The sequence below is a fragment of the Alexandromys fortis genome, unplaced genomic scaffold (genome assembly GCF_014885135.2).
Source record: "Alexandromys fortis isolate MF-2015 unplaced genomic scaffold, M_Fortis_MF-2015_v1.1 scaffold_31, whole genome shotgun sequence".
In the NCBI taxonomy this organism is placed as follows: domain Eukaryota; kingdom Metazoa; phylum Chordata; class Mammalia; order Rodentia; family Cricetidae; genus Alexandromys; species Alexandromys fortis.
The window spans coordinates 9,219,955-9,238,081 of NW_026067974.1; the positions used below are offsets into that span (position 1 = coordinate 9,219,955).

Genomic DNA, 18,127 nt, shown 5'->3' on the forward strand with positions numbered 1-18,127 from the left:
CTTTAATCCCAGCACTCAGGAGGCAGAGGCAGGTGGATCCCTGTGAGTTGGAACCCAGTCTGATCTACAGAGCGAGTTCCAGGACAGGCTCCAAAGCGACACAGAGAAACCCTGTCTCAAAAAAAAAAAAAAAAAATCACTGGGATCATGATGTCTCATCACAGCAATAAATAGGAACTCTAAAACACCATCTTCTAAACTTTGTTTACTTGATGGGTATTGAACACAGGCCCTTGAAGCATACATTCTTATCACAAATTTAAGATCAATTAATGAGTTAGCATAATAGTAATTATTAATTTTGCTGGTTTTTAAAAATAATTTTTAAAAACTGTCACCCATGATTACAGAAAAAAGTATGAAAAATTTGGGCACAAATTTTCATAACACAGGGCTAACAATAACATTCACTTAGATGGCAAGCTTTTAGGCCTGCCAAACCAAACCCGTATCTGTAACTCTCCTCTTACTGCCAATGTAGTCATTTTGTTGGAAGAGCCCAGAGACTTTATGAATATATTCCGATTTCTGGGCTGATACAGATAAAGTATTTCCACAGGAGAGTGTCCAGCTCTTGTTCTAGCCACTCAACCAAGGACTGCAGTCACACTCACATAAGCCTAGAATACCATTTAATTAATCACCAATAAAAGCATATTAGATTTTGAAATTTCTGCAGACATCTATTGATCCAAGATATCCAATGTAAAAGTGAAATGAGGGACTGGAAAGATGGCTCAGTAGTTAGAAGCACTGGCTGCTCTTCCGGGGGACCCATGTTCAATTCCCAGCACCCACATGGTAGCTCACAACTACCCTCATATAGACACACATAAAAGCAAAACACCAATGCATACTTAAAAAACAAAAAGTTACCTATAAAAGTGAAAAATAAAATGAAATTAACTTATAAGACCTAAAAATTGCTCTAGCCCATAAAACGTTTTCAGAGCCTGCTGAAGTTAAGCACAGTGGCTCATGCTTATAATCCTAGTGCTCCAAAAGGCAGAAGGACTCATGAGCTTTTGAGGGGGGCCAGGAATGCACAGTTGAGTTCCAAGTCAAGCTGAGCCACACACAGAGTGAAGCCTCATTCCAAAAACACAACAATCAGCAAAGGTGTCTATGAGCCAGGCAGTGGTAGTGCACACTTTTAATCACAGCACTAGGGGGGCAGAGGCAGGTGGATCTTTAAATTCTAGGCCAACCTAATCTACACAGCAAGTTCCAGGACAGCCAGTGCTACAGAGAACCGTCTTGAAAAAAACAAAGAGGCAGGTGGATCTCTGTAAGTTCAAAGCCAACCTGGTCACAGCTAGTTACACAGAGAAACCTCGTGGGGAAGGGGGAAGAAAAGTCATCTATGTAAAAGAAAATTTTGTTGTTGTTGTTATTATTGTTTTGTTTTACAAGTCAGTATTTCCTGTCCTAGAAATTAGCTCTGTAGACCAGGCTGTCTTTAAACTCATAGAAATCTGCCTGCCTCTTCCTCCTTAGTCCTAGGACTAAACAAAAATTATAAAAGACAATTTTGACAGCATTACGCAGTCTAATTCTTTTCACTTTCACAGGAGTTCAACACCTGAAATCAGGTTAAAAATCCACCAAGTTTCTAATATGTAACCTGTACAAATACTCTGCCACAAAATTTTGCAACTCTAAACAACTAGGACAACCAAGCAACTTGCCACACTCTGCAATATGATGTCAACTGTTAAGAAAATGACCTCATGTTATTAATCAACCTAAAGTTTAGAATATTTTAAATTTCCACAATGAATCACCTAATGCTACATCTTAAACATACAGCTTCAATTTTGTGGATCTAGTTGCTTTAACTACTATTACTGTCACTTACACTTCCAAAAGGACAATTAAAAAGTCCACTCACCCCTTATTCAACTTGCTAAGATTCACTATCACCCCATCTTTGTGTTGCCACCTACCCTGAAAAGAATTACCTGGGGTAAGGGGTGGAGGGAGAGGACTGAAGGCCAAGAAGATGGCTCAGTGGGTAAAGGCATTTACTGCCAAGACTCTTTGACTTGAGTTTGATCCCAGAGCACACACTGTGAAAAGACAGAACTCCCAAAAGTTGTCCGATGACCTGTACAAGCACACCATGTCACCCAAGTGTGCACAGAGACATACACATTCACAGGTAAACACACAAGATAAATAAACGAGGGAGATGTTTTGTTAATTCTTTATGAAGTCTCTTCTATTAAAAAGATCCACTTATTTCCTTGTAGCAAATCACCAAAAGGCAGACACAATGGTGTTCACCTAGAATCTACTCTGGAGGCTGAGGTATGGGTATGTGATAGTTGAGTTCAAGGCCAGGCTGGACAACTAGATCTCCAACTCAAAGAAATTACTAAGTCCTGCTGATGGCTAACAGACAACCTTGGGTCTCCCAATGGCAAAAATCAATCATCCACACATTGTCATCTCTTTAGAGAAGTAGAATGGGGTAAAAGAGATTGCTACAGAAGCAAAACAACCTGAGTTAAGAGCCCAAGATCCCACAGTGAGAGGATAAAGATGCCAAAAGTTGTCCTCCAACCATACAAGCCATTTCAGCTCCCACACATCCCCACCTACTCACAAACACATTTTTAAAGGGGGGGGAGCAGCATGTCGCTGCTTGCTGTTCTAACACTTCAATAAAACAATAACAAGCACACAAACCTGTACTATTTTTCTCTCTCAAACTTCTTCACTCAATACGTACACCCTCCAGAACTATGAACTCAGGATAACTTTTTCAGGGGTGGGGGGCTCTGAGATAAGTCTCTCAATATAACAGTCCTGTCCTGGAACTCGCTTCGTAGACCAGGCTGACCTCGAACTCAGAGATCCACCTGCCTCTGCCTTCCCAGGGCTGGGATTAAAGGTGTGCGCCATCACTGCTCAAGTCAACTTTTTAAATGTTACTTCTTTTCACGAAATTCGAACTCATCCAAAGCTAGGTCCTTCTTCCAAAGGTTTGCCAAGCCACAGGACACTCTATTTCTATCTGCCCCCTGCCAATATACATCAAACTGAAGTCACTTGGCATAAACCCGAGCTTCCTAAAACACCGCTTTCAAGTCATTTAGAACTAACATGTACTCATCGTGATTTATAGTCTTGATAGGAAAATTGTAAATCATCTCATTTTCGCAAAAGTTCTGCTTTTTGATGCTGCCTACAGCCTTCAAGCTTTCAAACCAATGCCCCAAATCTAACAGTATATATTTTTTACAATTTATTTATTTATTTATTTACTTTATTCTATGTGCATTGGTGTTTTGTCTGTGTGACACGGTTGGATCCTGGAGTTACCGACTGTTGTGAACAACTGTGAGTTGTGGGTGCTGGGAATTGAACCCGAGTCCTCTGGAAGAGCCATCTCTCCAGCCCCTAACAGTATACTTGTAAGCCCTGCACTTTTACACCAATTTTCAAACTGAGTATCATGCTTTCCTGGCTCTCAATGCACGAGCACTAGTCTGCATTTCTCTCACTTCATTGCAACACACACCCTCATCCTTCAGGTTGAGGCCTAATGGCCTAGCTTCCTCCAGCGCTCCTGCTCCCCGTCCCCCGCCCCCCGCCGGCTGGGGTAGGAAAATAAAACGGAACCAACTCTATTTACCACCATTCCTTTCGCAGATAGGTTATTAAACCGCTCGTAATTTTCAGCTCCGATTTCATCGACCACATCATGCACCATGGTATCTATCATAAATGTCCGTCTGGGACCTTTATGGGCCATGTACACTAATGGTCTCCAAAATCAAACAATACTGCCAGATAATGCTTCGGGGAGGAGGGAGGAGAGTATGATTCACCAAAAACTGCCAAGAAGAGTAATGGAATATTTTCACCAGCGGCAGGCTAAGTCTGAGCGCTTTCTTTGAGAGGAAGGGACTGCAGCCGTAAACCCACCAGCTTCAAAGGTTTCGCGAGCAAGAGGGATTGGAAACGCGGAGCCAGGGTCCCCCGGCAGCTTCTCCGGAGGTTAGGGGAGAACAAAGTCACCGCTGCACTGTCATTTGAGGGGAAGGGGGAGGGAGGCGGATCATCCTGGAAACCCGGCCCCTGGGCAGGATCAGGCCCAGAGAACTCGGGGAGGCTGCCTGGGATTAACATTCTCGTTCCACTCCCCCCCCCCCACGCTCCCCTCCTCGCCTGATGACCGCCCCTTCCAATCTAACCCCGAAGGGGCGAAAGGACAATCGGACCAGAACCAAGTCCGCCAGGCTGGGACCGAGCAGGCACTCTGAGCACCCCTACCAGTTCCCCACCCCCCACCCAGCCTCTCTCAGAGCTCGGGGCCCGGAAGGCGGGGACTCGGGGCTCCGCACACAGGTGTGCGGGCCCCGGAGGGGCACAGCGCCCTCCGCCCGCAGGCTCCCGCGTTGCGGTCCCCGCCCGGCCAGGCCCAGCACGCCGGCCTCAAGGGGCGCGCCGCAGCCGCCTCCCGGCCCGGTCCCGCGGCCCACGCGCCTAGTCCGCCCCGGCTTCCAGCCCAGCCCGCGGGCGCGGCCTAACTGCTCGCCCGCTGATCGCCGCCGGCGCCCGGGGGTCTCCGTACCTGGGCGGCGGCCTCCAGCTTGCCCTCGAAGGTGAAATCCAGCAAGTCGGGCTTGAGGCAGAGGCTGTAGTTGATGGGCGACACCTCGGCGGGCAGCCGCTCGAAGGGCCGCTTCTCCGGCATCGCGGCGAGGCCCAGGCTGTGGAGGCGGCGGCGGCGGCGAGAGGAGCGGCTGAGGAGGAGAAGGAGGGGAGGAGGCGGAGGGCCGAGGAGGAGCAGGCGGCGAGCGAGGGAGGGGGCGGCGGCTGCCAGCCACATCCACCGGGGCGCGGGCGACCGCCTGCCGAGAGCCGCCGGGAAGGCTGGGGCGGGGGACAGACCCAGCGAGCTCCTGGGCCGGGCGGGCGGCGGTGCGGGCGGGAGGGCTGGCGGGCGGGCTGCCTACGGGGAAGGGGGCGGAGGGGAGGGCAGGGGAGGAGGGCAGGGAGGGAGGCGGCGGCGTGCGCGGCCCCGCGGGGCGGGCGCGCCCCCGCCGAGGGCGCGCGCCGGGGGCGGGGCGGGGCAGCGAGGGTGCGGCCGACTGACGGGAAGGCGCGAGGCGGCTCCGCTCGCTGCACCTGTCGGCGCTGCTCGGCCAGTGGCAGGAGCGAGCCGTGAAGGGCGTGGAGGAGCTCCTGAGGTGCTGTGGGAAATGGAAGCCTCCGCAGCGGTCAGTTCAGCCGGGGTGACGTGTGGAAACAGCCATTGTGCCTCAGCGGAACAGTCCTGACCTGAGGCTCTTTTCTGTTTTAAAAAGCTGGTTGAAGGAATGACCTGGAAACATTTTTTACCAGAACACCTTTAGTTCTCCAGGTCGCTCCAGCGCGTGAAATCTGGACCTTTGGGAGAGTGATTTCAAACATTAGACAGATTGGGTCCCATGATTTAATGTTTAAAACAAGATGCTTCAGAGTTGGTCATGGAGATGGAGGTAGGGGGATCATATCATGGGCCAGCCTGGTCTCCAGAGTAAGTTCCTGGATAGTCTGGGCAGAGAGTAAGATTTTGACTCAAAAAACATAGATGATAATAATTAATCAAATAAATATGTCTCCGGGATCTTATCTTCTTGTGGTGCTAGGCATTGAACTCATAGCTTCCACACAGGCTAGGCAAGCCCTTTGCCACTGAGCCACATCCCAATCTGCTCCTCTTTTTTTTTATGAAAAGATTCTTTGCCAATTGTGACTTTCATAAAAATGTCCTAACTATGGCTTTCTCCATTCTGTAGTTATCTCTCTAATTCAGACCTATATCTAAGTTAGATTAAGGGGAAAGACATTCCTAAAAGCATATATAAGAAACTTCTAAGGTAGGGCCAACACTTCATTTCCAACACTCAGTGGAGAATGCTACACTGGACAAGCACTGTCCCATAGACAACACAACATCACACTGCAAGCCACTGGGTAGAATTAAAACAAGGGAAATAGCTGAGCAGTGGTGATGCGGGCTTTTAATCGCAGTCAGCAGAGGCAGGCGGATCTCTGTGAGTTCGGGGACAGCCTGGTCTACAGAGCAAGTTCCAGGATGACCAGGGAAACCCTGTTTTGGAAAATAAATAGAAAAAGCAAAGTTCGTGACTTGCCCATGACCTATCTACAGCTAATAACGCGCAGAGCTGGAATTGGGACCCAGTCATTTCTTCTGAATCCTTGAGAACTTTACGACAGCGCCCTTCTTCATAATTCTGCCATTTTCTTCTATTCTAAAGCCAACTGTACATCAACTCAAAATATTTTCATCTTTAAAAATACCCAGCCGGGCGGTGGTGGCGCACGGCACGCCTTTAATCCCAGCACTCGGGAGGCAGAGGCTGGTCGATCTCTGTGAGTTCGAGACCAGCCTGGTCTACAAGAGCTAGTTCCAGGACAGGCTCCAAAATCACAGAGAAACCCTGTCTCGAAAAACAAAATAAATAAATAAATAAATAAATAAATAAATAAATAAAAATACCCAAAAGGCTTCCTTGTGTCAAAGCAAAATTGATTTCTAACCATCTAAGGCTGTCTCTGAGCTCCTTTGTCCTCGAACTCTGAGATCTGCCTCTGCCTCCCTAGTGCTGGCATTAAAGGCCTGCTCTACCGCTGCTCTTTTGACTTGTTTTTTTTTTTTTTTCCTTATCTTTTAACATAAATTCTCCAGTATAACCCGTTTACTGTTTGGCCCTTACAGCTTGCTCATTCATTTGCCTTCTACCATTGCTCAAAAATCAGTGCTGGAAAGGCCTCTTCATCTTCAATCTCCTGCCCGTCCCTTTCCTCACCTTGCCAGGAACAGTCCTCATTGACTAACTCCACCCAGCTCTAACCCATCCCCGCCCCCTTAGATCTGGTACTGACTCTGATGACTCCTTTGGACTTGTTCTTTTGTTTTTTGCAATTGGATATTTAGAGTTTGGGTTTGATTTTGTTCGTAGGATAAATACTAGCAAGAGTTGGCTTGCTTTGTTTTTGTTTTTTGTTTTGTCCTGTCCTGAGACAGGGTCTCACCGTATAGCCCATGCTGTCCTCAGACTCAATGTATAGACCAGGCTGGCATGAAAGTTTCGGTAATTCTCCTGCCTCAGCCTCCCCCAGGTGGTTACAGGCATGCACCACTACTAGTTTGTTTTCTTATTTTATTTACCTTTTCTCCTCCTCTTTTCTTCTTTCTTTCCTCTTCCCTGCCCCCCTTAAGATGGGGTTTCACTGTGTGATCCTGACTAGAAAGGAATTAACTATGTAAAACAGGCTGGCTCCTAACTCAAACATCTGCCTGCCTCTGCTTTCCAAGTACTAGGATTAAAGACAGTAACCACCATGCCATGCTGTTTCTTGTTTTTGAGAAAGGGTCTCACACTGAAGCCCTCCATGGACTTAAACACGTAGTAACCTGCCGCGGCCTCCTGGGTGCTGGAGTTGCAGGTTTGAGCCACCACACCTAGCTCTCCATTTTCTTTCTGCTTCATTTACTCCTTTAAGAGCTCACTCTCTAGTTCTTTTATTGCTTTCAGGAGTAGACCCTGAACAAAGTACACTACACTTCAGTTATTGAGCTGACTAACAATTAGCCAGGAGAGATATCCCATTCAGTCTGTGTTGTCTTTCCGGTCAAGATCTGGGCCCCACAGAGAAACTGTGAACCTAAGACTATAGACAGTCTTCTTTTTTTAAAGTCACAGGATTGAAAATGAAAATGTGCATGGGCTAGAGGTGTAGACTTAGTGTTAGAGTGCTTGCCAGACATGTGCAAAAAATCCTGGGTTCAATTCCGAGCCCGCCACAATCACACGAGCAGTCACTTGAGCCTGCTGGGAAGGAAGAGAACAACCTTATTCAGCCCCATCCCTGATTTACGTAACACAGGAGATTTCTGTGTATCGAGTCATTCCCTACCTGGGGCTGGATACGCCCCTAACATCCATCCTTCCAAGGCTTCTCTAGAACAACTGAAATGGAGAATTCCAGGGTGCTTGGAAAATCTCCTTAGTGCTTCTCACAGACTAGGAACGTCAGTGCTATCATGAGATCATCAGTCAGCCTTACTTTTGACAGATTTTTAGGCATCTTTACCAAGCCCTTGAAAAGACACAAATACGAAAAAAATAATAAATCCTGTTCTAGTCCATAAGTTTCAATAACAATTTGAAAGGGGGCAAGCAAGATGGCTCAGTGAATAAAGGCACTTGCCTCCAAACCTCACAATCTGAGTTCCATCCCTCAAACTCACATACTGGGAAAAAGAAACAACTCCTGCAAATTGTCCTCTGATCTCCATTTGCTCTGTGATACACACATACACACACACACACACACACACACACACACACACAGAACCTACAAACACATGAGGCTAGGAGGTCGGGAGGGCATATGAGAAAGAAAAATATTTAGAGAGCTGAGGTAAGACTGCCACAAGTTTGAAGCTAACCTGGGCTACCTACATAGTGAGCTCCAGGCAAGGCCTGAGCTATCTTCCAAAACAACAACAAAAACAACAATCAAAAACCCATCTTGCCTGCCTTAGCCAGGTGTGATGTGATGGAGAAATTTGTAATTAGAAGTGAAAACATTACCAACGGAAGTTCATGGTTCTTCTCCTTTTTTTTTTTTTTTTTTTGGTTTTTCGAGACAGGGTTTCTCTGTGGCTTTGGAGCCTGTCCTGGAACTAGCTCTGTAGACCAGGCTGGTCTTGAACTCACAGAGATCCACCTGCTTCTGCCTCCCGAGTGCTGGGATTAAAGGCGTGCGCCACCATCGCCCGGCCTGGTTCTTCTCCTTACATAGAGAGTTTGAGACCAGCCTGGGCTACATGAAACTCTATCTCAAGGGGGGAAAAATAGACTGGTATAATGTCCTATACCTTTAATCCTAGCTCAAGATGCAAATGGTATCTCTGGAAGTTCAAGGCCATCCTGGTCTAGTGGATTCCAGCATAGCCGGACTATGGAAAGAAATCCTGTCTCAAAAAACAAAAACAAAATAATAAAACCATACATAAAATTTCAAAGGCCAAGAAAATAGACTGGGGACATAGTCAGTGATGAAGTGCTTCCTTTCCCTGTGCGCAAAACTCTGAGGACACAAAGATAATTTCAGTGTCATCTCTGACCAAGAACAAGTCATATACATTCCCTGTCTTGGTTTCAACATCCATAAATGAGATCTGTGCTTTTCACTTGTGACTTGAAGTTTTCTGTGAACAAGTCTTGTCAATTTTGTAATATATAATGGGTAAAGGATAGCATAAAGGATACATGGAGAAAATGTAGATCACTGAAAGCAAAGATAATATAAAGGAGTTAGAGTAGGGAGAGAAAATATCCAGTCAGAAAAGAAACCCTGGCTGTGGAACATGGAAAGTGAAGGGAAAGATGTAAAAAAATATGGGATACCATAAAACCTACTATGTTAGATCAAAACAAAACATCGCTATTCCTGACTTGGAAATTATGGCCTCAACACCAATTTCCAGGGTAGAAATTATAGCTCTACTTCTACTAACATGAGTCTCACCTGTGGAATATGATGAGGGGTTCTGAAAGCCAGGGACACAGAGAGTGGGAGCACACTCTGTCTAGACCCAACACCAGCCTTGGCTCCCTTCTGAAAGTTAAAATGGCTGTTGTAATGACAATTGGAAATTTAAATAAACAGTATGTCGCCGCTCTCCTGTGTTCTTCATGAAACAGAAGTAGGCAATTCAGTATAGATTAATAAGCATATTGCCAGATGGTGATGGCGCACACCTTTAATCCCAGCTCTTGGGAGGCAGAGGCGGGCGGATCTGGATCTCTGTAAATTTGAGGCCAGCCTGGTCTACAGAGTGAGGTCCAGGACAACCACGGCGGTTACACAGAGAAACCCTGTCTTGAGAAACTAAAAAAGAAAAAAAAAAGAAGCATATTGTAGAACAGTACAGAACAGTGTATTGTTTATGCTTTTAATCTCAGTACTCAGGAGACAGAGACTAGCGGAACTTTTTGAGTTTGAGACCAGCCTGGCTGGCCTATATAATGAGTTCTGGGCCATAATATATATCATATATTATATTTGTATATAATGTGTGCATATTATATGATGTATAGTATTATCATATTATTATGATATATGTTAGAGGTTTTTTGTTTTTGTGGTTTGTTTTCTTGAGACAGGGTTTCTCTGTGTAGCCCTGGCTGGGCTGGAACTTGCTCTGTAGACCAGGCTGGCCTCAAACTCAGAAATCTGCCTGCCTCTGCCTCTTGAGTACTGGGATTAAAAGTCTACACCAGCACCACTGCATGATTGGTAGAGATTTTTTTTTCAGGTTCTTTTTTTCTTTGTCCTATGGTGCTGAAGATTCTAACCCAAGGACTTGTTCATGGTAGGTAAGCATTCTACCACTGAGCTGTTCTACCCCAGCCCAGATTTATGTATTGGACAATGGCAATGGTATTGTGTAGATCCAGCTGAGGCCAAAGATTAGTCCTATTTTCTCGAAAAGATTTCTGTTTCTCTTGGTATCTTTCCATCAGGAAATTGAGTCATGCATTTCCACCTGCCTTATTTCCTTTTGAACACCCATCACCCTTCTCATAATCGCTACTAAAGTTTGTCAGTCCCGAATGACTGGCAGCTACACAGCAGACCCAGCCCATTCACTGGCGATCTTGAGATAGAGTTGGTCCTGTTCACCTCTGTTCTCTCGGGAAGTATGAGGCACCAGGACTTTGCAGAATGTGTGTTAAGGAGTGAAGCCAACAGCTGCAGGCAAGAAGGCAGATGTCTATGTCTGCAGTGTGGGTTTCTGGAATGTGGTTGCAATAATTCTCGTGGAATCCCAAGTCTTTAAAGGCTACAGTGTTCTAGTGCTGGCATGCTGGCATTGGGTTTCAACCACATTTGCATTGACTTAAAAAAAAAATCCAGTCAGGAGATGGCTCTGTGGGTGGAGGCCCTTGTCACTCAGGCCCGGCAACCTGAGTTCCACACCCCCGTATTCTATGTAAAAGTGGGAGAGAGCAAACCCACGATACCCTCCTCTGATCACATGCTTGGTTTGGCACCTGCACTCACACACATGCATCATTCATGCACATAGACTCACACATGCATAAATAATAAATAGCCAGAGAGATGGCTGGAAGGTTAAGAGCACTTGTTGGTCTTTCAGAGGACCCAGATCTGGTTCCCAGAAACCACATGGTGCCTAACAACCATCTGTAACTCCAGTTCTCACTACATGTGGTACACAGACATACATACAATCCAAACACCCATATACACAAAATAACTTTTAAAAAGAAAATCGGGGGGAGCAGAAAAAGTAAAAAATAAAAAGAAAATCATTGTAGACTCAACTTGAACCAGAGCATTGGTGTAACCAAGAGGATTAGAAGCCTCAACACCATGACAATAACTCTCATAAGGCCTCAATTTCTCCACCCTTGGCTTTTTTTCTGTCTTTTAAGTCCTTGACGGGAAGAATTGACATCAGAATTAGGCCTCCCTCAGTATCTGATCCCATGCCTAGCAGAGAGAATAGCCCAGCCCTTTTCCAACCCCAGGTTAAGGGTGTGGTGAAGAAAAGAGATCCAAGACACAAACGTCTGCCAACACCTGGGAGAATCTCATCTCACGGGGTGTGACTTTATACCAGCAATTTGCCTTGGAGTCTTAGGCACGGAAATAACCGAAGATGACAGTTCTCTCCTGCCCTAGAGTCACTGTTGGAGTCAAGGCGCTTCAAAATCTAAGAGACCAAGTATGGTGGTGAATGCCTGTAACCACAGCACACTAGAGAGACGGTGTAGAATTAAGAGTTCAAGGTTGCTGGGCAGTGGTGGCGCACGTCTTTAATCCCACCACTCTGGAGGCAGAGGTAGGCGGATCTCTTTGAGTTCGAGACCAGCCTGGTCTACAAGAGCTAGTTCCAGGACAGGTCCAAAACCACAGAGAAACCCTGTCTCCAAAAACAAAAACAAAAAAAGAGTTCAAGAGTTCAAGGTCATCTTCAGCTACGTAGTAAATTTGGGGACAATCAAGGTTACGTGAGACCTTGTCTCAAAACAAAACAAAGTGGAGAGAGAGCTGGGAATTGGCTTGTGACTGGACGTTTTCTTGTCCCTAAGGAAAAAAAAAAAAAAGCAATACTAGAGGTAAATGAAGAAAGATCGTTTTGTTTTTCTGAGACAGGGCTTCTCTGTGTAAGAGCCCTGGCTGTCCTGAACTCTTTTGTAGACCAGGCCTTAGACTCACTGAAATCCACCTGCCTCTGCTTCGCAAGTGTTGGGATTAAAGGTGTACTACTACTATCTGCCACCATCTGGGGCACTTCCATGTTCAGATTTTTTCAAGACAGGATTTCTCTGGGTAACAGCCCTAGCTGTCTGCTTTATAGACCAGGCTGGCCTCAAACTCACAGAGATACCTGCTTGCCTCTGCCTCCTGAGTGCTGGGATCAAAGGCATGTGCCACCACACCCAACTATGGAGCCAGCTTTTAAGAATCTTTTTAAAAATTACACATACAATCTAAGATGTAAATGCAGCAACTCGAAGGAACTAAAGCGACAAAAAAGCGACTGAGCCTGCTCATTAGCCCTGAGAAGCCTGCCCAAGCCGGTTCTGGCTATGGTCTATTTTAGTTCAAAGTGCGATCACACTGTATAAAATACACATTCACTGAGAACTGAGAGACATGGCACAAATGCCATAGGGACCTGACATCAGAAATTAGGGCAGGTCAAGAAAAAAAAAAAGACAAAAACCTCAGTCCAAAGACAAAAGACACAATTTAAACCATTCAGGAGAGATTTGTGTTCTTATTACCCCACACCTATGTTCACTCAGAATTGGAAGCCACAATGTTATCCAGTCTGCATCAGCAAACACATTGAACTCTTGGGTGTCCTGACCTGGTGTATATGTTCCAAGAGATGCCAAAATATGTTGTCTCTCTTGAACCCTGTGTACTTTTGTTGTTTGGTTTTATACACACACACACACACACACACACACACACAGTAAAGCAACAAAAGCTCAGTAGATGCAGGAAAGGTAACAAAGTTTGACAGAAAATGCTAGCATGACTGTCTGCCCCGAGACAGGGTTTCTCTGTAGCTTTGGAGCCTGTCCTGGAACTAGCTCTCGTAAAAGCAGACGTGTTTCATTCTTTTTCCTAAAAAAGGAATTGGAACAAGGGGTGGGGCACACTGGAGAGATGGCTTCCTGCTCTTGCCAAGGACCTAAGTTAGGTTCCTAGCACCTATATCAGGCAACTCAAACCCACCTGTTACTCCAGCTCCAGGACTTGACTTGCTCTTCTAGCCTCCACACGTCTTTAAAAAAAGAACAAACAAAAAACCTTTGATCTTTAAAAACAAAAAGTTCGGGACTATAGAGTTAGCTGGCCTGATTCTAACCCCAGCACCCAATAAAGCCCGGTGTGGTGGTTCGTTCTTGGAATCCCAGCTCTGGAGAAGCAGAGACAGGATCCCTAGGGCTCCTTGGCCAATCAGTCAGCCTAATTAGCAAGCCCCAGGTCAATGAAAGACCCTATTAAAAAAAACAAGGTAGACAGCTGATGAGCTTGACCTTGGCCTTCAAGTGTGCACCAATGTGCTCCTGCACACGCACACACGTACACACACACACACACACACACACACACACACACAGAGGAAGAATTCAGCTGAGCATAAAGCTTACTTGCCTAGCATGTATGAATGAGGCCCTGGATTCCATCTCCACGTTGCCAAAATGAAACAAAACAACCACTACAACAAAACCACACAGAAACAAAAATCAAGGACTTCAGTTTCAAATGGGAAAATCTTCAAGTCCTTTCTCTTACACAACCTTTCATCCGGTTTGTGGTAAAGGGCCATAGAAACACAGTGTGCTCTATCAAAACCTTAAGATTCTTAGGTTGTATTTCAAGACTAGCCAAAATAAGTAGGAAACTAGTTCATTTTTCTTGTCGTTATTGTCACTGGTTCTTCAAATAAAAGGGAGAGGAAACTGATGCAGGACAATATTTATTCAGCAGTCTGCCCAAGTTAATTGCGAGCAAAAACTAAAAGCACAGTGAGAAGGGGGTTCAAACTCCCAGCCCTATCTCCTGTTCGAAGAATAAGTGTCCAAATGTTAGAGAGACCACCTATGCTACGTTTTACAGGGCACGCCCAATGGCAGAGCGCTTTTTCACGGTGGTCCTGAGACAGACCAACGTTTGGAAAATTCCAATACTCTGGCTTGAGTTTAAAGAAAATGAAAGGATTGTAATGCCTGGAGTCAAGGCGTGTGAATAGGTAGTGTCAAGGTCAAGAAACCAGGAAGGAGACAGAAAGATCTGATTGCTGGAATAGCCAGGCTGCTCCAATGAGGGTAACCTAATCCTGTGCCACAGAGAGACAGGGGACGCTGAGTGGAGTGCTCTAGCTGAGCACAGCAGGGCTCTTTCCTTCTTTCCTTTTTTCTAGTCCTTTCACCTTTTCTGAGACAGAGTCTCAGTAGTAGCTCTGGCTGGCCCAAAACTCACTGGGTAGATCAGGCCGACCTCACATCTCTGCCTCCTCCTGGAGTGCAGGTATGGCTGGCAAGCTTGTGTGCCACCACACCCAACCAGGATAGCTGTTTTTCAAGCCCCCTCTGGAATATGTTCCAGCCTCTGTTTGGCAGGCTTCTCTCCTGGAGGTCTGACAAGTCCTGAGAGGCCAAACAATAGGGTAACCCATTAGGGAAAGAGACGGGATGAGGGGATGACTTCATTTGAACAAAATATTCTCATTCAGCGTTTGTGAAGGCCTCAAACTGCTTTAGAGAACTGAATCTACTCATTCAGTGGGAACAGCAAACCTAGCATGAGAAACAGGTTTTCTAGCCATAGCTTTGTATGGTTAATCCCAGGCTCTTAGCCCTTACACAAACACTAACTGAAGAGCTGCAAATAGAGTGTCCACTTTATTTAACAGACGAGCCATACCTGCACCACATGATTAAAAGTGTATTTACATGTTTTTCACCATGTAAAGGGGACAGAGTGAAAATCCACGGAGCAGAAAGTTCTGCCCTCATTGTGATCATGGCTAACAGCACACTACCAGCCAGGTCAGAGGCTTGCCAGGAAATAAAAAGAAACCTAGTTAAATTTGAATTTCTTCTTTTAAAAGCTTATTTTTGGTATTCAATGTGTATGGGTGTTTTGCCTGAATGTTATGCCTGTGCGTTGTGTGAGTGCCTGGTTTCTGCCAGATGAGGACCTTAGATCCCCTAGGACTGGAGTTACAGACAGTTGTGAGCTGCCATGTGGGTGCTGGGAATTGAACCTGGATCTCCCGGAAAAGCAGCCAATGCTCTTAATCATTGAGCCATCTCTCCAGCTATCCATTTTAATTTTTGGATAAACAACCATGTGTCGTTTTCTTTTAAGGAAGGAAGGGTTTGGTTGGCAGCTTCACCCCAGCCCCTGACATCCTTATCTCCACAGAGTCTGGAATGTTTGGGTTGGGGTTTCACCCCAGCCCCTGGCATCCATGTGTCCGAGGAGTCTGAAATGTTTGGGTGAAGGGTTCATTTCCAGGCCCCCTCCCCTGGAAGTTGCCACAGTCCAGACTCCACCTCCGAGAAAGACTGCCAAATTGTGGCCCCCTCCCTAGAGAGGGTGAAGACCACTCCCACCGGCTATTTAAACTGCCCCCCCCCCCCGAGAATGAACACTTTGTCTCCAGGTCTTCCTTTCCTCTTTTTGTGGTTTTTCCAGTCTTCCTTCCCATCTCCATCCCTGGGGGGCTTGGAAGGCCACCTGGGAGCACTGGCATCCATTAAACCTGGGCTCTTTCTTTTTTTCTTTTCCTTCTTTTGGTTTTTTGAAACAGGGTTTCTCTGTAGCTTTGGAGCCTTGAGGAACTCACTTTGTAGACCAGGCTGGCCTCCAACTCACAGAGATCTGCCTGCCTCTGCCTCCCAAGTGTTAGGATTAAAGACGCCATCACTGCCAGGCCATCATTTTTGGGTTTTTTGGGTTTTGTTTTTGTTTTTTTGTTTTTGTTTTTTTTTTTTTTGGTTTTTCGAGACAGGGTTTCTCTATAGCTTTGGAGCCTGTCCTGGAACTAGCTCTGTAAACCAGGCTGGTCTCGAACTCACAGAGATCCGCCTGCCTCTGCCTCCCAAGTGCTGGGATTGAAGGCGTGCACCACCATCACCAGGCAAGGCCATCATTTTTTAAAAATTCTACGTGCACAGGTATATATTTTGCCTACAAGCAAGCATGTCTGCTCAGAATGTGTGTGCCTAGTGCCCAAGGATATCAGAAAAATTATTGGATCTCCTGGAAATGGAATTACAAATGGTTGTGAGCTGCTATGTGGGGGGGCTAGAAATAGAAGCCAGATGCTTAGAAGAGCAACAAGTGCTCTTAACCACTGAGCCATCTTGCCAACCCTCCAATGCCTTTTTCCTATGTGTATATAAGCTTTTGCTGAAAAATAGTGTACACGAAGTAAACTGGGAAGTCTAAAGTGGTCAGGTCGATGAATTGTAGCTGCTGTGTAGCTATGATTTAAAACAAGACATGGAACCTTTGAACAAGCCAGGAGCTTCTTCGTGGTGCTTTTCGGTCGGTGCTATTCCCTGCTCACACATAACCTGACATTATTTTCTACTTTCCAATGCCACAGATAATTTTGCCTCTTGTTCTTGTACTTCCCAGCAGTGGGATCTTTTGGAATGGTTTGCAACTGTGGGCCAGATCTTGTCTAGGCCGGGCGGGCGATGGTGGCGCACGCCTTTAATCCCAGCACTCGGGAGGCAGAGGCAGGCAGATCTCTGTGAGTTTGAGGCCAGCCTGGTCTACAAGAGCTAGTTCCAGGACAGGCTCCAAAGCTATAGAGAAATCCTGTCTCCAAAAACAAACAAACAAACAATGTGCTTGTCTATTTGTCTCAGGAGTCTCTGTCTGGCCTCGAACTTACTACGTAACTGAGAATAATAACCTTGATTTTCTGACCCTACTGCTTCTACCTCCTGAGTGGTGGGATCTCAAGCATGTGCTATCACACCTGGCTAACTCAGAGCTGGATCATGGGTTAACTATCTTTATAACTTTATAAGAAACTGCCAGCCAAGTTATGGTTGTGCACACCTTTAATCCTAGAACCCCAGAGGCAGAGGCAGGCGGATCTCTGTGAGTTCGAAGACAGCCTGGTTATCTACAAAGAAAATTTTCCAGTACAGCCAGGGCCACAGGGTAGAACCCAGTCTTGGGGGAAAAAAAAACAAAAACAAAAACAAAAAACAAGAAAACAACAGCAACAACAGAAAAAGGAAAAAAGAAGAAGAAAAGAAACTTCTAGATAATCTCCAAAGTAGTGTTACCATTTTACCACACTGCCTGCGAGTCTCGGTTTCTCTACATCTTCACTAACATTTCCTGTTAGTCTTCTCTGCCTTTCTAATGGATGTGAAGTGGCAGTTCACAGTTTGCATTTAATTCAAATCCCTTGACCATTAATCATCTTGGGCATTATCACAGCCGGGTTCCCTGGGTAGTAAACTCAAGGAGAAAATTAATTGGCGGGAAGGGTGTCTGTTGCTCTTGCTGCCTTCTTGGTTTGTTGCTTTTTGGCCTTGAGAGTCTGATGCAGTCCTGGCTGGCCTCCAGCTCACTGTGTAGCCGAGGATAACCCTTAACTTTACTCATCCCAGCGCTCCGGTTCCTGAGTGCTGGGGCTATGGCGTGTGTCTCGCGCTTAGCTAGCAATAAAGCATGTGGATAGGTAGCATATGCACATATATGTGGTTGTCCACATGCGTGTGTACATGCATGTCTGCCAGAAGACACTGGGTATCCTCCTTGATCACTCTCCATCTTATTTTTGGGGACAGGACTTTTAACTAAACCTAGAGTTTGCCAATCCTTCTAGGGCCATTGAGCTTCAAGAAGTCTCTTGCCTTTGCTGCCCCAGAAAGAGGGTTACAGATGTGTTAGCATTTCTGGTCTTTATGTAGGTTCTAAAGATTCAAACTCAGGTTCTCATACTCATACAGCAGACAGTTTATCAGCTGAGCCATCTTCACAGCCACCTGGAAGGAAGCTTTTCAAAGGA

The 18,127-nt window shown here is 45.9% G+C and overlaps 1 protein-coding gene across 1 annotated transcript in view; it reads right to left on the reverse strand.

The window, feature by feature from the left end:
- Positions 1–4,972, reverse strand: part of Npepps (aminopeptidase puromycin sensitive) — an 83,678-nt gene extending 78,706 nt beyond the window's left edge. The window contains exons 1-3 of the mRNA XM_050156676.1: positions 4,551–4,972; positions 4,203–4,248; positions 3,527–3,533 (exon numbers count right to left, since the gene is read on the reverse strand). Of these exons, the coding sequence (XP_050012633.1) occupies positions 3,527–3,533; positions 4,203–4,248; positions 4,551–4,840 (343 nt within the window). The 5' untranslated portion in view covers positions 4,841–4,972. The remainder of the gene's footprint in view (positions 1–3,526; positions 3,534–4,202; positions 4,249–4,550) is intronic.
- Positions 4,973–18,127: the final 13,155 nt, after the last annotated feature.